General features: G+C 49.7%; 2 protein-coding genes across 3 annotated transcripts; one reads left to right on the forward strand and one right to left on the reverse strand.

Annotated features, from left to right (window-relative positions):
- Positions 1 to 444: 444 nt before the first annotated feature.
- CD72 (CD72 molecule) lies at positions 445 to 9,670 on the forward strand. 2 transcript variants are annotated; one of them, XM_036738370.1, is made up of 9 exons: positions 445 to 535; positions 1,951 to 2,058; positions 2,334 to 2,408; positions 3,127 to 3,216; positions 4,898 to 5,248; positions 7,007 to 7,182; positions 7,729 to 7,820; positions 8,578 to 8,724; positions 9,368 to 9,670. In XM_036738370.1, the coding sequence occupies exons 1-8, from the start codon at positions 454 to 456 to the stop codon at positions 8,717 to 8,719; spliced, it is 1,116 nt and encodes a 371-aa protein (XP_036594265.1). In that variant the 5' UTR covers positions 445 to 453; the 3' UTR covers positions 8,720 to 8,724; positions 9,368 to 9,670. The 2 variants fall into 2 exon arrangements, with proteins under 2 accessions (XP_036594265.1, XP_036594267.1); XM_036738372.1 differs by lacking the exon at positions 3,127 to 3,216.
- On the reverse strand, positions 9,664 to 16,135 carry TESK1 (testis associated actin remodelling kinase 1). Its single transcript, XM_036738369.1, has 10 exons — positions 15,413 to 16,135; positions 15,058 to 15,179; positions 14,915 to 14,963; positions 14,430 to 14,576; positions 14,150 to 14,232; positions 13,735 to 13,825; positions 12,987 to 13,070; positions 12,729 to 12,818; positions 12,385 to 12,502; positions 9,664 to 10,974 (listed from the first exon to the last, which is right to left on the reverse strand). The coding sequence occupies exons 1-10, from the start codon at positions 16,133 to 16,135 to the stop codon at positions 10,049 to 10,051; spliced, it is 2,433 nt and encodes an 810-aa protein (XP_036594264.1). The 3' UTR covers positions 9,664 to 10,048.
- Between the last annotated feature and the right edge of the window lie 1,211 nt (positions 16,136 to 17,346).

Genomic DNA, 17,346 nt, shown 5'->3' on the forward strand with positions numbered 1-17,346 from the left:
GGATGGTCAGAGTAGGGGAGAATGGAGTTAATCAGGGAAGGCTTCCTGGAGGAAATGATCCTATGAATTTGCTCCCGTTCCCAAGCCTCAGTTTCCCCTTCCCCTACCTCTGGCCCCTCTCCTCTGAGCCTGCTCCTTCCCCTGAGCCTCAATTTCTCCTTCCCCTGTGCTCTCCCTTCCCATAACTAATACCACCCTTTTTCTATTTCTGAGCTCACCCCATCTTTCGCTTTACTGACTCCAGCTGGGGGGAGGGGGTAATTTCTTATATCTTCCTCTTTTGTGGCTAAAAATCATCTGGTACAGAGCTATGCCATGTGACATGTGGGCAGAGAGCCTCAGAGGGACTGAGGGGAGCAGGCATAAAGAGGGCAAGGACGGAGGGGGATCAGATAAGGAGAGGGGGAAAGGGAGACAGGCTTGGAGTGGAGGGACCATAAGGAACTCAGGACCATGGCTGAATCCATCACCTATGCAGATCTGCGCTTTGTGAAATCCCCTCTGAAGAAGACCCTTTCAGCTAAGCTGAAGCAGGGTAAGAGCCCTCGGAACCTCCCAACCTTAACAGAGCCTTGATACTGTCTCCTACTCTGATCTCCTTCCTCCTGGGATTCTTCCCTCTCTGAAGCTGACTTCTTTTAGGGACCATCTTTTCTGAACCTGCTCGCTTATAGTCAATTTCCCTTCACTGACACCACGTCCCTATACCCCATACCCCTTCACTTACACCAACTTCCTATAGTTCCTCATCCTTTACTGACACCATTTTCCCATAGTCCATCCTCCTTCACATAGTTCATCCTCCATCATCTCCTTGTAGCCCATAAATGTCTATCGATTGACCATCCTTTTCTGACTGACCCCATCCTGGTCTCTGACTTATCCCATCCCCCACTGACTGACTCCATTACTACCTGAATCCCACCCTCCCCCCAACACATACACTGACTATTCCATTTCTCCATTGACTGGACTCCCTCCCCTATGCTGACACCACACACCATTAACCTATCCCCCCCAATGACTCTGCCTCACTGGCCCCAAGTCCCAGACACTTTTCTCATATGCTATCCCCACTTTTCTAACCCATCTCCCACCCTTATGTAATGGTAATCAGGACAGGATTTTTTGCCATTCTTCCCTTTTGGGATGCTAAGGCAACCAAGTGACTTTAATGCATCTTGTCTTTGTTTGAATGGGGCAGGTAAAGGGGGATCTTTTGTCTTGGAGTGCTTCTCAGCACTGCGGTAGACAGTCATTGATCTGTATATGATATGGTACTAGCGATTGCAGAACTTTCCCACATCCTCAAGCCCTCAGGGCCCCAAGCAGGGTAGAAAAGCTCTGAGGTTGGCATTTTGCTTTTGGGAGTACACTCATTGAAAGAGTGTTGCTGACAAGACTCTGGGCAAGCCATTGAAACAGCCCCCCTCCCCGGGCTTTGGTAACCCAGATGTTGGTGCTTCTCTGGTAACTGTATTGCTGTGGATAGACTGGTTTGTGTTATTTGCTCTGTTTATATAATGTATGCTTGTAATTTCTGTTTATATTTGCTCTAAAGTTCAGGGGGCTGATCTTATCCCCCTGAACTAAGTGAATATGTATGATTATGTGTGTGTGACATATGTATGTTTAATTAAAGTAAGATTTTTAACTCCTTAAAGTTGCTTTCCTTAGAAAAGCAGATCAAGGAACCGATGTTGGCAGCCCTTCTGTGTGCTGGTGTTATTGGTCTTACACAGCCATAGAAGCTGCTAGCAGCGCTGTTGTCGCACCCCGTGCAATTGCCTCATCTTTCCAATGACTAATTGCTCTTCCTGTGCTGGTCCCATCCCCTAAATCTTGCTATTGACCCCCTTTATTAGCATTGACCAACACTCAATGACTAAACCCCAATACTGACCCCATCCCTAATTAGCCATTTCCTCATCTCTCTTTCCCCTCTTCCAGTTCCTGAGGTGGATGAGGATGGGGAGCTCACCTATGAAAATGTGCAGGTCCCTTCAGCCAAGGATGTGTTCCCCAGCCCAGCTCAGCCTGGCCTTGGGGGACAAACAGGTGGGTGCTCCAGGAGATTCTGAAGAGACTGAATACTGAAAACATGTAGGGTTAGAGTGGAGGAGGGGTGTCAGGGAGTTCTTAGGGACTTTAGGAAGAGGGGATAGGATCATGGGTATACCTGGAGAAGATGGAGTTAGGGCCAAGGGAGATGGATGTATCCCTGAGGAAATGGGACTACCCAGGGAGGTGGTTAGAGAGATGGGGGAAATTCAGAAATACAGGGGTAGCCATGGCAGGATACTTTGAAGATGGATTTACCTTTCTATCCCCAGGAGGGGAAAAGACAGAAAAGCCAGTTGCTACACCTTATTCAGTGACCTCACCAATTGCCAGGAGGATTCTGCCCTGTAAGTAATAATCACCAGGCACTTTGAGGCCAGTCTGAGTCTGGGGGTGGGAGCACTTTGGGGCAGGGAAATCCTGAAACAGAAAGAGGGGGGGCAGGGGAAGAAGAGGGGATAACTTTAAGAGAAAGAAAGGGGCAGGAAAAAAAAGAACACCGAGGTCTAGAAATACAGGGCATTGGGCTTCAAGAGAGGATTTCTAGGACTCATGTTGCTAGTACTGCTCTAGGGCCACCCTTGGGGCATGCACAGTTGTAACACACACTTCAGACTCTGCATTCCACCAGCAGTGGACTAGGGTATAGGGCACTGCAATGGCCAGGGAGGGAAAGATGGAGAAGAGGGTCTTCGGATGCCCAGTACTAGGTGGGAATAGATGATGAGAAAGGCAGAAAAAGTAGTACAGATGATCCCTGTTATCCCAGGGGCACAAATTCAGCCACATAATGGCCCCCTCTTATAAGAGCACCCACCCTACCTTTGCCCTGATCCTTTCCTTCATCCTTTCCTTTAAACACCTCCCCTCCCTATAATACCCACTAAACCAGTGCCTTGACCCAATCCCCTTCCTATGAAGGGCTTTGCCACATACTCCTACTATCCCTATAAAGTCTCCCTGCTTATAACTGACCCCTTCTGTAACTGTCCCTTTCTATCCTGTAAACCCCCACACCCTCTGCAAACACAGACTGGTCTACTATCCCCACTTTTCTCTCCTAAGGCCCTGTGGCCTGGACACCATACATTCTCCTGAGCCTGCTGGGCACTTGTTTGCTGTTGGGGGTCACCACTATCAGCCTGGGCATTCAATGTGAGTATGGTCCTGTCTTGCAGAGTATCTTTTAAACATTAAATTCTATTTTTTCTCAATGATCAAGCATTCATTTTTTCCCCTCCCTCTCTCTTCCCCCAGCCTCCATCAAAACAAAACAAAAGAAAACCTTGAAACATATATGCATAGTCAAGCAAAACAAACTTCCATATTGGCTACGTCCAAAAATGTATGTCTTATTCTGCATCAATGAGTCCGTCCCCTCTCTGCTGGAGGCTGGCACCATTCTTCATCATGAGTCTCTGGAATCAGACTCGATCATTGCATTGATCAGAACTCTTAGTCATTTCATAATTATTTGTTTTTATAATATTATTGTTATAAATTGTTCTCCTGGTTCTATTCACTTCACTCCCTTGTAACTTATTTTAATAGTCACCCTTGATGGGGATGGAAAGCTGGCTTGGGCAGGGATGCAAAACCTCTCATTTCATTATCTCTTGCCTCTTTCTACCTCTCTGGAGACATAGCCCTGTGCCTGAATCACCACCTCAGCTTGTACTTGTCATTCCTGGGAGATCTCCAAATGTTGTTCCCTGTTATTAGACTGTGAGCTCTATTGTGTCAAAATTCGATCTTGTTCTGGTCCCTCCTGTCCCCCCTACTATACCCCACTCCTTCTAGTCAGCATAGTGGATAAGTTTATAAATAGCCTGTATAAAGTGGTAATAGCAGTAAATAAGATTGCAAAAGGGAACCTGGAAGTCATGTACAGACTGTCCCAATGATCAAAGGAGCATAATTTGTAAACTGTATCATATATTAACCGAAAATCACACGCTGGGAATATGTGCCAAATCAGGAGACGTCAGGGCCTTCGAGTTCTATGATAGTGCTGATAATTTTGCAAAGGTGTGGATATGTTAACTTTAAAGTTTTATTGCCAACTTTGAGGTGATTTGGGTATATTAATGAACTAATCCCAAAGTGGCACAAGTAAGAGTCTGTCCCCCGCCAAAACCTATAAAAATGAGACCTCAAACTCCTTTCCTCTCTCCCACCCCACCCCAAGCATTTTTCCATCTCCATTGGGTCTATACTCCTAGTGCTCCCAACTTGAATCCATAGTAATGTAAACTACTCTCTGTGACTTTTCTCCTCCCCATCCTCTTCTTCCTGCCTCTATATCTTCTCCCGTCACTTTCCTCATTTATCTCTGTACTTTCTATGCCACTTTCCCCTATGTCTTCTGTGCCTTATTAAAGTGTGATTGCAGCCTCACTTCTCACTGCACTGTGGTCTTTCATGGTGAGTACCCAAAGAACCAGATGTACCTGCCTCATGTATAACTCCATAAATTCATTAGCAATTTATCTGTGAAGGTTGGGGCCACGTCTTGGCTAAACCTTGTATATTCCCCAACACCTAGCATGGTGCTCTATATACCGCAGGTGCCTTTTGAATGTTTATTGTGGTGGTGGTCCCTATAGCTCTGTGCTTTCCTAGATACGCCTATTTCGTGAGCCTTTAGCTCCTTAAACCTCCATGATTAAGTCCATAAGAACTTTATAACCCAATTTCGGTGAGTCAAGTAGCTGAAAGAGGGCAGTCTTCTTGAAGCTTGCAAGAACTAGGTAGAGAAAGATGATAACTATTTATGAGGTTGGAGAAACCATTAGCTCAGCTTTTCTCACCCTCACTGTTTTTCTGTGCCCAAAAGATATGCAGATATCTCATCAGCTTAGAAACACCAAGCAGGTCCTGGAAGTCACCAATGGTAGCCTACTGCAGCAGCTCCAAATAGGGGCTATCCAATTATCAAGGAAGGAAAAGGATCTGCACGCTGCCAGGGAGGAGCTGGCCCAGACCCAGCAGAACCTGGAGGTAGAAAAGGGGCAGCACCAGGCTGCTGAGGACTACCTGCTGACCTGCAGGTCAGAAAAGAATAAGACAGAACTGAGCCTGAAGGACAATATGGAGGAGAAGAGAAACCTGGAAGAAAAGCTGAAAACCTTGCAGAATGGGTTGAAGCAAGTTCGGCGCCTTCTCCCTTGCTTATTCCAGAGTAATGGTATGAGGTTTGGTGGATGGGCAGGGAAGGGGAAGTTGGTGGTGAGGCTGATAAAGCAAGCTGATATAGCAAGACAACTGTGGAGGACATGTGCAGAGACAGAAAGCATGGTATAGTGGTAAAAAAAAACATTAGAAGTTAGGATAACTCTTTAACCTCAACCTCAGAATAATCTTTGATGCCTCCCTATCCAATCATTTAATATCTGAGCATCTTACATGCAAGACACTATGCTAAGCACTAGGTGCAACATCAAGATGCATGACACAGTCTTTTCCCTTTTAAGAGTTTGAAATTTAGAAAAAAGGGCAAATAGATGGATTACTTAGTACAGGGCACAATGTTGACAAATGTCACATGGGTGGAATAGACTGGTGCCATCTGGCTGTCAACCAGTCCCTCAGCCTTGGTGATTTGTTGCCCTCTCCTTGGAATATTCCCTGTCTTTACCACTCTCACTGATTGGACCTTGAAGGATGGATAAGATTTAGATAGTCAGAAAGGAAAAGGAGGGTTTTCCATCCAGGGTGTACAGAGGTTGGACGACATGAAACCTGCTTAGTGAGGAATAAGAAGTGACATGGTGTAATAGAGAGGGGATCTGAGATGGGATCCCAAGAATCTCTACAACCTTTGACCTTTGTAACCTTGGGTAAGGCTTGGGGAAGACTTTGCCCCTCTGGGATTTAGCTTCTTCTAAATGGAGGAATGGACTGGAGGGTCTCTATTACTGGTAACCATAATAACTAGCGTTTGCAAACCACTTTTTAGATACTGTCTCACAACAGTCCTGTGGAGGAGCTGCTGTTATCATCACCACATTATAGGATGAGGATATTCATCTTGCTTCCTCATCTGAGGAATTATTATCCCCATTATTAGACTCAGAGAGGTTAAGTGACTTGCCCAGGGTCACACAGCTGGTGTCTAAGGTCTACTATGAACAAGTCTTCCTGGCTCAAAGTCCAGCATGCTATTATAGGTTGCCAGGTGGTGTAGTGGTTAGAGCACTGGACCTAAAGTCAGAAAGACCTGAATTCAAATCTAGCCTCAGACACTTACTAGCTGTGTGACCCTGGGCAAGTCACTTAACCTTCTTTGCCTCAGTTTCCTCATATGTAAAATGGGGATAATAACAGCACCTACCTCTCAGGGTTGTTTTGAGGACCATGTGAGATATTTGGAAAGTTCATAAGACTTCTGTGAGGCTGAACTGGGATAGAACTCGTGAATGTCTTCTGAAAAGTATATATATTTATCCAGGTAGAAAGATGACCTCCAGATAAAAGGGAGAGAGGAAGGAAAATAGCAAAGGCCATATGGACTAGAAGTTTGAGAAGAAGCTAAGATGTAACCCTCAGGACCACGTCACTACCACCTATGCTGCCTAATCAGACATAGGCAAAAACCATGGGGTGCGGGTGAGTGGGGAGGGTAGGAGAAAAGAAAAGAGAGAGGGAAGAAACATTTATTACCTACTGTGTGCTAGGCACTGGGCTAAGAGCTTAACAAATGCCTCATTTGATCCTCCTCTCTTGGAGGTAGGTACTATCATGATCCTCATTTACAACTGAGGAAATGGAGGTTATGTGACTTGCCCAGGGTCGCACAGCTGGTATGCATCTGAGGACAGATTTGAACTCGGGTCTTCCTGACTCCAGGTACAGAGGTCTATCCACTGAGGCACCTAGATGCCTCAGTTGCAGAATGCTAAGGAGCCACTTCCAACCTAAACCAGTGCTGTGATCTCCTTCCCAGGCCAGGAGTCCAGACATCCTCATCAGTTCCCAGATTACTACTGTCCCTTGGGCTGGACACAATTTGAGGGAAAATGCCTGTACATCTCAAGCAGCCAGAAGACGTGGAAGCAGAGTAACTCGTTTTGTCAATCTCTGTCCTCAAAGCTGTTTGTTCTTTCGTCACGGGTAGAGAAAGTAAGAGTTCTTCATTTGTTCTAGGCCTCACAGAGGTTCTCTGATCCCCTAGCAGATTGAGGAGCATTGGTAAAATGGAGCATGTACTCTCATGGTTCTCTGGCCAGCTCCATGACCTCTCTGGGGTGACTGGAAGTGGCAGTAGAGATCCTTGGCTGTCATAGGACTCATGGTGCTCCTCTTCCCCCATTTCTCCTCAATCTTATGAGCTAGGGTCATGGAACCTCATTCTGTAGAGTGAGACTGAAGCTAATGAACTGTCTCACCTTCTTGGCCTGTGAGTGTTCTTTCCTACTAGAAGCTGGGCCTATTGTAGGCCTCACCTAGGGTTTTCAAGGCTGCTGGAAAGCCATGGGGATGAGCCACTGGGAGGGGGTGAGGTGGCAGGCAGATCTCAGCCACTGATGGGAGTCCACCTTTTGTGCTGGCACCATGAAGGCACAGCTCCCCTGACTAGAAGGCCTGGGTGTCTTCATTCTCCCACAAACTTTACCTATCTTTTCCTCTGGACTTCTTCCACCCAACCCAGTCTGTCTTTCACACCAGGATTCTATAATGGAGATACTTAAGAGAGAAAAAATACTTAATGACATCTGGATCCAGGGGTGGCAATGGAACAATAAACGCGATCAAGATCAGTAAGTTTCCTGTAGAAATAGTAAGCATGTCCCCCTACCAGCTCTCCCCTCTACCCAGTTCCTTTACTTCAATATCACATCAGCCCATGGTTGGGTGTAACTTTGGCCATAGCCCTCTTAAGAGTAGAGGGAAGCTGAACAACCAAGGGTAGTGAACTAGCTCACGAAGCCCTAAGCAGGATCAAAAAGAACCCAGGCATCCTAACATAGCGTCTCTGACCAAAATGCGCCCAGGTGTGGGTGACCACAGGATCCCCTTGGGTCAGCTTTGAGGGTAGCATGGGCAGTGATGAATGCTGCCAGTGAGAAAGCAAAGTGGGAATTTCAGGGACCCTATCCTGAGAGGTGAGTACTCCAGAATCCCAAAACCAGTGTGAAGGGGCAGACCTTTAGTTTGGAATAGCTTAAGTGATTATCTGATAATTCCCATTTCTTCTCCCAGATCCCTCATCGTGGTACCAATGTTGGCCCTAAAGCCCCCTGTAGACCCTGCTGCTGCTTCATAGGCCTGACCCAGCCACTTATCCTGTTTTTATACCCCTCCTCTAACACCTTCACCCCACCCCACCCCACCCCCTCATCTCCTCTTCAAAGAGGAGACCTGGGCTTAGGCTAGTTGAGGGAGGGGTTAAGTGCAGTGATTTCAGTACACTTCTATGGAGTGGGAGAAGGTTGGAGTCACCAAGAGGGTGAGATAAAGGAATTTGGGATGGAGAATGGCCAGAGCTTGACCCAGCTCCACTTCATTGCTCCCCAGCAATACATACCAGTGTGCAACTTTGAACCGTCCCTATTCCTATTACTCAACTTTTGAGTCCTGTAATAAGAGTTTGCTCTTCATGTGTGAGAAAGAAGCCATCACACGTCCTGTTGAGTTGGAGGACTACCTTTGTCACTGAGCTGGGTAAGTGTGGGGAGCAGCTCCGGAGAGCGGCTTAAAGTTATTAGGTGGCTGGGGCAGCTAGGTGGCTCAGTGAGTACAGCACCAGCCCCGGGGTCAGGAGGACCTGAGTTCAAATATGGCCTCAGATACTTGACACACTTAATAGCTGTGTGACCTTGGGCAAGTCACTTAGCCCCAATTGCCCTGCCTTTCCCCCTCCAAAAAAAAGTAATTAGGTGGTTACAGTCACATGGCAGCCCACCCTCGTTTCTCAGATCACCCCATCTCCTCTAGGTGGAGGGGTCTAGAATGTACAGAGGGGGCCTAGGATTACCAAAATTCTAATACCAGCCCCAGAGAGGTTGTTGGGGGCAATGGGCAAACAGGAGTATATGCAACGGGCAGATTCGTACTCTGTATTTTTGGGGTGTAGGGGGAGTAAAGGTCCAAGACCAGAACTATAGGAAACTGGTCAACCAGAGTCCAGTGGAGTTCTCTGATAGACCTTGAGGGAGGAGAAAGAGGAGTTTTTTACACATTCCCCCAGCTCAGGAAATTGTGGGGGGTGGGGAGGGGCCACAGGGTGGGGTCTCCCCGGAGCTCTACTTTCAGATCTCGTCATTGAAATGTTCCTCTTTCTCTTTCCTCCCTGTCCCTGTTCCAGGTTCAAAGCTTCAGGATTTAGCTCCTCCTCAAGTCTTCTAGGCCTGTGAAGTCAGTGCCTAGATTAAGGACTGGATGAACACTTCTCTAAGCCAGTATTCACATCTGATCCCTCCTCTATTTCAAGTCTTGTACAAGAGAGGTTGAAGCACTCCTGGGGAGAGGGGGATCAGCCTCAAGTAGAGGGATTTGGATTCTGGCATCTTCACTGAAGCCCCTGGCCCACTCTTGGGCCTCCATGAGAGGTATTTACTCTAGGAGAGGGGAGGAGGAGGGGGAAGAGGATACATGGGCAGATTGGGTGCGGGCGGCCCGGAGCCAGCCAGGCAGTTTTATTGAAACACTTTTAAATAATTTGTGTGTTAGTCTTGTGTGTCAGCCACACCACATGTGTCCATGTCAGTGATGCCGTGTTGAACCCTTGGAGGTTCCTGGGGTTTGGCTAAGGAGTGCTCTAGCCTTTGAGTCCAAGCTGGTTTGGGGAGCGTGTCCTGTGGCTACCAGTTCTGTCCCAGCCATCACTGCCCAAAGCAGACTCTAGTCTTTTGAACCTAGGCAGGGAGTGGGTTGCTGAGGCTGGCACTGCCCAGGCTCTAACAGTTATATTCAGGGGATATACCATCTGCTTTCTGAAGACCAAAGTTCAGGGCACAAGGGACAAGATCTCCCCCACTCCCTGTTGCTAGGAGCGGGCTCCAGGCAGCTGTAGGCCAGGCGTGGGCGGCTTGGCATGGTGCCCTCGGTGGCAGAGGAGGCTGCCGGCCTCACAGTTCAGGTTGCGGTAGCGGGCTACAGCAGGTGTGGGTCGGGGGCACACAGACAGGAAACTGAAGCTGAAGGGGCCAAGACAACAGCCGGGGCAGGGCAGCCCCTCGTCAGGGTCCCTCGGGGCCACAGTTGGGGGAAGGGCAGGAGGCTCAGTCCGTTCTAGGGCTGTGGCCTGGGGCAGGCTTCTCTGAGCTCTGCCCCAGGGTTGGCCACCCCAGCCTGTAGGAGAGCTCACTACCACAGGTGAAGGGTTGTTGTTGATCAGGAGTCCTGTGGAGGGTCCTGCCCTGGAGGACCAGAGTTGGGAGGCCGAGGAACAGGTGCTGATGAAATTGTCGTTGACTTCAGCAGGGGACGGGTAGGGCCTAGGCCCTGGGGGCTCTGTTTCAGGACTGCTTCCCCCACAATCCATCCTGTCTTCAGAAAAGGGACCCACAGGAGGCGGGCCAGGCCCTGGTAGAGCGGTCTCCATCCGGCGAGGCAGTTCTGGAGAGGAGGGTAGAGAGCGGCATCTTCGGGCAGGGGTTCCAGGTAGGGGGCGGGGGTAAGGTAGCTGAACCAGAGGCTCAGGTGTGGTCACTGGAGTTGGGGTGGCAGTGGGCAGTGGCAACAGGGGGATGGCCCTTCTGCTGGGTGTGTCCAAGAGCTTGATCTTGCCACCCCAAAGGTCTTCCCTCTGTGAGAAGGGGTTGACTCGGGTCTGGGTATCTCCCCAGCAAGGGAGCAACCCTGGGGATGGTGGAAGGAACAGGTCAGAGCGGCTGCGAGCTAGACGGGGATCAGGGGGCAGTGGCAAGTGCTGAGAAGGAGCAGTAGATGGACCATCTCTTGGGGCCGATGCTGTGGACAGAGAAAGCATCGGTCAATGTTTCAAGCCCCTGGCTACAACCCCAACCCTCTCCTGAGCCCCCCACAAGCCCTTAACAAACCTCCTTGTGATCAATCCAAGGGCCCAGGAACTACCATTTGTAAAGTAATTCTCCTCACATTCTCCTCTCATTACTCATAAACCCTAGTGTGAAAGAACCTGAAAAGCACTCCCTATATCATCAGAAAGAGGATGGATTGTGGGGGTAGCAAGCCGAAAGGTCCCAAGTGTTCCCCACTGGCCCCCAGTGACTACCTGCCCATCCTGATTGACTTTCAGAGTAGGATCATGGATCTAGAACGGAGAGGGAGCTCAGAGGTCATCTTCCCTCTGGTCCAGTTCTCCTCAGAGGTTACATGACTTGCTCAAGCAGGAATGGTATCTGAACCCAGGTTGTTCACAATACTACATTACCCTGCCCTCTCTCTTTTTAAAAATTTGGGTTTTTTTCATTCTAAATTTAACAAGCGGCCAGTAAAATGGGCATTTCTGTATTCAAAGGAGAACAGAAAAGAGGATTGCATATGAAGCTGTTGGATCTGTTATGTAAAGCTTGCTTTTAAAAAAGAAATGATAAATTCAACAAATAACTTTCAATGTTGTCCTGTGATTCTTTCTAAGCCTTTCTGTTCTGTACATTTTAAAAATGTTTTGTTGACTTTCTTTTCTTTCTTTCTTTTTGCTGCTCTATCCCTATCCCTCCCAGCTCTCCTTCCTACTCCCAACCTCCCAAGTAAGGGGGAAAAAAAAGAAAGACAAAGTCCTTGTAACAAATATACACAGTCAAACAAAACAAACCTCCCACACTGGCCCTCTATGAAAAGTCGTGGCTCATTTTGTATCCTGAGTCCATCATATACTGCTCCCACAACACATGAAATATCTTTTTTTTTTGAGGGGGGAAGGCAGGGCAATTGGGGTTAAGTGACCTGCCCAAGGTCACACAGCTATTAAGCATGTCAAGTGTCTGAGGCCGGATTTGAACTTAGGTCCTGACTCCAGGGCCGATGCTCTACTCACTGCGCCACCTAGCTGCCCCCAACACATGAAATATCAAGGAGCAAAGTCAGATTCTCCCAGACAATGACATAAACGAGAGGAGGGAAGCTTCACTGCCCTCTGGCTCCCTGACTTGCTGCTTTGTTTGCTTTGTATAGATTTTCATTGACTTATCTGTGATGTGTTTGCTTCTCCCAGTAGGAGGGACTCGAGGGCAGGCCCGGTGTATCCCTCATGCCTTTGCACATGATAGGGGCTTATTGTTTTAATGAAAGGGTTCAAAATTCCTCTTTGCCCATCATGATGCCCGATGGTCCAGGACCTTTTGCATTTCCTCCATCCCAACTCCTGTGCGCCCACATATCACCTTGATTCTCCCATACCCTGGGTTGGGGCAGAGGGGGCCAGCTTAACCAGACTCTGGGGCCCAGGCAACTGCTCCAGGATGTGCTCCAGATGCTGTGTGATCTCGGTGAAGGGGGCTCGGGAACTAGGTTCCATCTAGAGAGGAGATAGAATTTGAGGTTCCTTCCCAATGAGAGACCCTCCCTACCCCCAAGCTCAACAATCTCTGAGGTTAGTGCCAGGATCCTGGCACTAACCTAGTTAAAGTGGGGAACAATGTGGGACCTTCTGTGAAGTCAAGTGATTGTCATCATGTATGTGTCTGTGTATAGGGAGAAGGTGAGGGCTTCTGGGGGTTGATGGGAAAAGTAAAGGCTCTTACGCTACAGCAGTGGATGGCCAGGAGAAGGAAGGGTGGGGGGCAGTCCTCCCCAACCAGGGCACGGAAAGCAGCAACATCCAGACCAAAATCCTAAAAGGAGAGATGGGTCAGGCCCCCTCCCAATTAGCTCTCAACCTTCCCTCAGCCAAACTCTTAGTGCCAGCCCCCATCCCTCATTCAGAGTCCCCTCCCTCCAGGAAGCTCTCCCTAGTTAAAGGAAAAGAAATGTCCCTCCTCTCCTCATCTAATAGTGCTCACCTCAGTTCGGGGCAAGTAGTCAGGGTCAGCAGGGACCCGGGCAATGAGTTCACACAGGACAATCCCAAAGGCAAAGACATCGGCCTGGGGTGTGGGGGAGGGGCATTGGAGGGAGAGAAACAGAGGATGGGATTAACAACTCCTTTTGCCACTGCAGGATATGGGGGTAGGAGAACTTGTGGGGATTCTTGGTCTTCTAGTCTGATCCCCAGGATACTTGGGGCTCTTGGCCCAAGGTAGAAGATCAAAGGCTCAAGAATGTAGGTTTTGGCTAGGGCATGGGGGGAGATGTCTGATGGGGCCAGGGAAATGTTGGAGCTTTAACATCAGAATCCCTGAGGGGATCAGAAGTAGTATACATGGGCAGGGGAAGAAATTATGTGGGGGCCTTAGAGGTCTCTAAGGTGCCTGGGATGACTCTCTGAGAGACTGTGGGGTCATTAGAGATTTTTGGAGCAATCTCTGAAAGGCCAAACTCCGGGAGAAACTCTTTAGGCAGTAGTTAGAAAATCAATCCGAAGGATCTTTGGAGAGTCTAGAGGCGGTGCTGAGGGGTTTCTCATTTATTTATACATTAAATTATAAAGTACCTTTTGCATAGGAGGTACAAAGCTTAGACTAAGAGACAAGCTCTGCCTACGTGACCGTATTGTCAGATGAGTTTATACAAGACGACCCCAAAGGATATGCCACAGGGAGGGTCCTGAGTGATCCTGAAGAACCATGGGGGTGTTTCTGGGGGTCTCACCTTCTCATCATATAGTTCTCCTCGAAGTACCTCAGGTGCCATCCAGTATGGGGAGCCGACCACGGCCAATGGTTCCTTCCTTGCCCCTTCCCTGTAAGTGGAGCAGGGCCTTCTGAGACTAGACTTACTCCACACCCTTCCTTTTAAATATCTCTTCCCCACCAAAAAAGGGGTACCACAAGCCATCCCAAAATCCAGACTGACTCTCAGGGAAATAGTTTTCGAGGGGCATATTTGCATTAGGAGCATTCTATGGAGGCAGGTATCTTGGTAGGAGGCATTTAGCAGATGAGGTAGGATATAGACATATATGTACATTTGTGTACACACACACACATATATACATAAACTTTTGGGACTAAGGATGGGTCTTTGGTGGGCTGCTATTAAGAGGAAATAGGACTAGTCATCTTACCTGTACACAGGGATCTTTTCTGCCAGCCCAAAGTCACCCACCACAGCTGTAAGGCCCTCCTCTTCCCGGCGTACCAGGCAGTTCTGACATACATACATATATACACATCACCAACACCTCCATTACCTCCATCATGCATCCAATACCTTTCCAACAACCCCACACCCCTATGTCTCCTAACCCCCTTGTCCACATTTATCAATTCTTCCAACTCCAAAACCTCCCAGTTCTGCCTTGTCCCCCGAGTTACTCACTTTTATCTGAAAGCAAAAGGGCCTACCTTGGAGGTAAGGTCGCGATGGAAAACCCCCTTAGCATGTAGGTATCGGAGGCCCCTTGCAATATCCAGGGCTAGGCGGAGTCTGACTGGCCAGGTCAGAGGCTCTGGGGAGCTGAGGAGCTGCTCCAGGGTTCCCCCATTAATGTACTGTAGGACGTAAGAGTTGCCGGAGCACAGAGGTCAGAGGAGCCATGGGCTGTGCTCCAGGTCCCTCCCCAATCCTGTACGGGGATATTGGGAATTCTGCAGGACAAGATGAGTGCCTGGGCAAATTCTTTGTGTGGAAGAGTCAAAAAGAAAGGAGTGCAGCCAAGGGGTCATATGAATGTTGTCGCTTCTCTCCCCAAACACTCTTCGGCCAGTTCCCCTTACAATACAGGGCTCAGGGTTTTTTGCACATTTCTAACATCTCTGCCCTTCCCCCTCCTTTGACAGCCCCCTCCCCTATTGCTCCTGGATCTCAAACTACCCAGATCCCTCCTCACCTCAGTTAGGGCGTGCAGCTGCCCCTGGTGCACACAGACCCCCATGAACCTGGGGAAAGACAGGAAGGAGCTTAGGGTTAGAGAGGAGACCTTCTCGCCCCAGTCCTGTAGCTACTTTGTGGAGCCCAGCTCTCCGCCCTCACCGCAGGATGTTAGGGTGCCGAAGTCGGTTCATGAGTTGCACCTCTCGAAGTGTGTTTCCCCGGTTACTGGGAAGCCGGTTCATCTTCAGAACAAGGATCTGTCCAGACTGTCGATGTCGGACCTGGGGGGGATGTGTGTGTGTGTGTGTATGTGGCAGGGAGGCCATTTGATCCCCGACTCAGCAGCTCCCCACTCATCCTAAACGCTCTCTTCCAGTGGTTCCCCCCCTCGTCCCCCTACTCCGCTCCCACTCCACCCTCTTATCCCCGACAGCAGCAGCACACTCCCCCTGCCCCCCTCCCGAGTGTTTTCTTCTCCACCACCCCCCCTTTGGTCCCCTGCCCCAGGCCGCACCTTGTACACGTCGGAGAAGAAGCCGGCCCCGATCTTCTCCGCGCAGTGGAAGTCGTCCACCCGGGCTAGGCTGGACACTGCGCTGCGGAGTGCCCGGTAGGAGGAGGGGCGGCCCCCGCCCCCGGGCGCCGGGGGCCCCTCCCCCCCGGCCTCCACGGGCTCTTCTCCGGGCCCCGGCCCCGGGCCGCTCAGCGGGGGCCGCTCTCCGGCCATGGCCGGACCTCGCGCCCCTGGTTCACATCGCGAGGGCCCCGGGGACCCGGCAGGGGCCTCTTGGCGAGGCCGGAGGCTCGCGCCGGATCCCTCGGAGGGGATCCCGGCCGGGGGAGGCGGGGCGGCGCTGGGGCTCGGGGCCCGGAGATCGGGGGAATCTGGGGGATCCCGGGTCCGCCCCCGGAGTTGGCAGCCTGGGGCCGGGCCGGCCCAGCCCTCCGCTGCGTTCCGCTCGGCTCCGAGGCTAGGGCCCCGGGCTCGGGCCGGCCCGACAGCCCCCAGGCGCCGGACGGTCAGGCGGGCTCGCTCCCCCGCGGGGTGGCGGGCTCCGAGGCCGCCGGCGTCTTCTCCTTCCTCCGGCTCGGGCTCCGGCTCGGGCTCCGGCTCCGGCTGGGCTCCGGCGCTGCGGCCTGCGGGGGGCGGGGCCCGGGCTCCGCTTAACTCCTTCCCGCCCGGAGCATCCCGCCCTTGAGCCTCCTTCCCAGCCTCCTCCCTAGGTCTAACCTCCATCCCTGCTGCTGTGGGATTCCTCTTTGTTCTCGTCTCCTGGCCCCGGCCCTGGGCCCCAGAGTCTGGTGGGGCACGCGGGCCAGGCTAGGCGGCTGGACCAGAGACCTGGGGCAAAAGGTGGCAATCTTCCTCCACGTTAGCCAGTGGCTCTCACTGCCATGATCTCCTTTGATCTCACAATACCCTAGTGAGGTAGGCATTATTCCCACAATAATATAACTTTCATTTAGGTAGTGAGTACCCTAAGATTTAACAAAGAGCTTTCCTCACAATCGCCCGGTGAGGTAGGTCGTGCCGGTGGTGTTATTTGCATTTTACAAATAGTAACTCATTTGATGTTTTATAGCTTGCTTTAAGTTTTACAAAACGCCTTCTTCAAATGAGGAAAAGGAAGCCAGCGTTTCATGTTATCATGGATTTAGAGCTGGAAGCATCCTTAGGTATCATCCAATTCCACTCTACTTTAAAAATTTTCTCTTTATCATGAACTTTATATACAAAGTTACAAAAGAGATTTGTACACGAAACTGAGAACTCCTTGTGTATTTTGTTTTTAAGTGTATGCTAAATTTAACATGGCAGCAACAAATTTACCTTGCTTGCTCCTGTCCCCTTCTGAACTTCCTTCTGATCCCTTCATTAAAAAAAAAGCTTCATTGAAGCTCTTCTCTTCTTTTTTTTCTTGCATCACTATCACCATTCCGCCTCCCACCCACTCACCTTGTAACAAATAAGTGTAGTTAAGCAAACCAAATGTACATATTGGCCAGTGTCTGAAAATGTCATATTCTACTCTAGTCAATGTCTGCCTAGAGGTGGGAAATATCTTCATGGTTGGCCTACTGAAGTTTTAATTGGCCACTGCATTGCTCAGAGTCCCAAAGTTCAACTTTCCCATTTTACTGATAACTTGCATTTACATAGTCTTTGTTTACAAAATTCTTTCTTCTTATAACCCCAACAGTGCAGGGAATGCAAGTGTCATAATTCCCATCTTAGAGATGAGGAAACTGAATCTCAGAGACTGTGACTCTCCCAAGATCACAAGCTCGAAAAGTGTCTGAGGTGGAATTAGAGCCAGTCTCATGATTTCTAATTCTTCACCCTTTTCATTATCCCCATTTATGGATATGAAAACTCTGGCACCTGGGGCTAAAATGACTTGCCTAAGGACATACAGTCAGAACAATGACATAGGCAGGAATCGGACT

This window comes from Trichosurus vulpecula, chromosome 9 (assembly GCF_011100635.1).
Source record: "Trichosurus vulpecula isolate mTriVul1 chromosome 9, mTriVul1.pri, whole genome shotgun sequence".
Lineage (NCBI taxonomy): Eukaryota > Metazoa > Chordata > Mammalia > Diprotodontia > Phalangeridae > Trichosurus > Trichosurus vulpecula.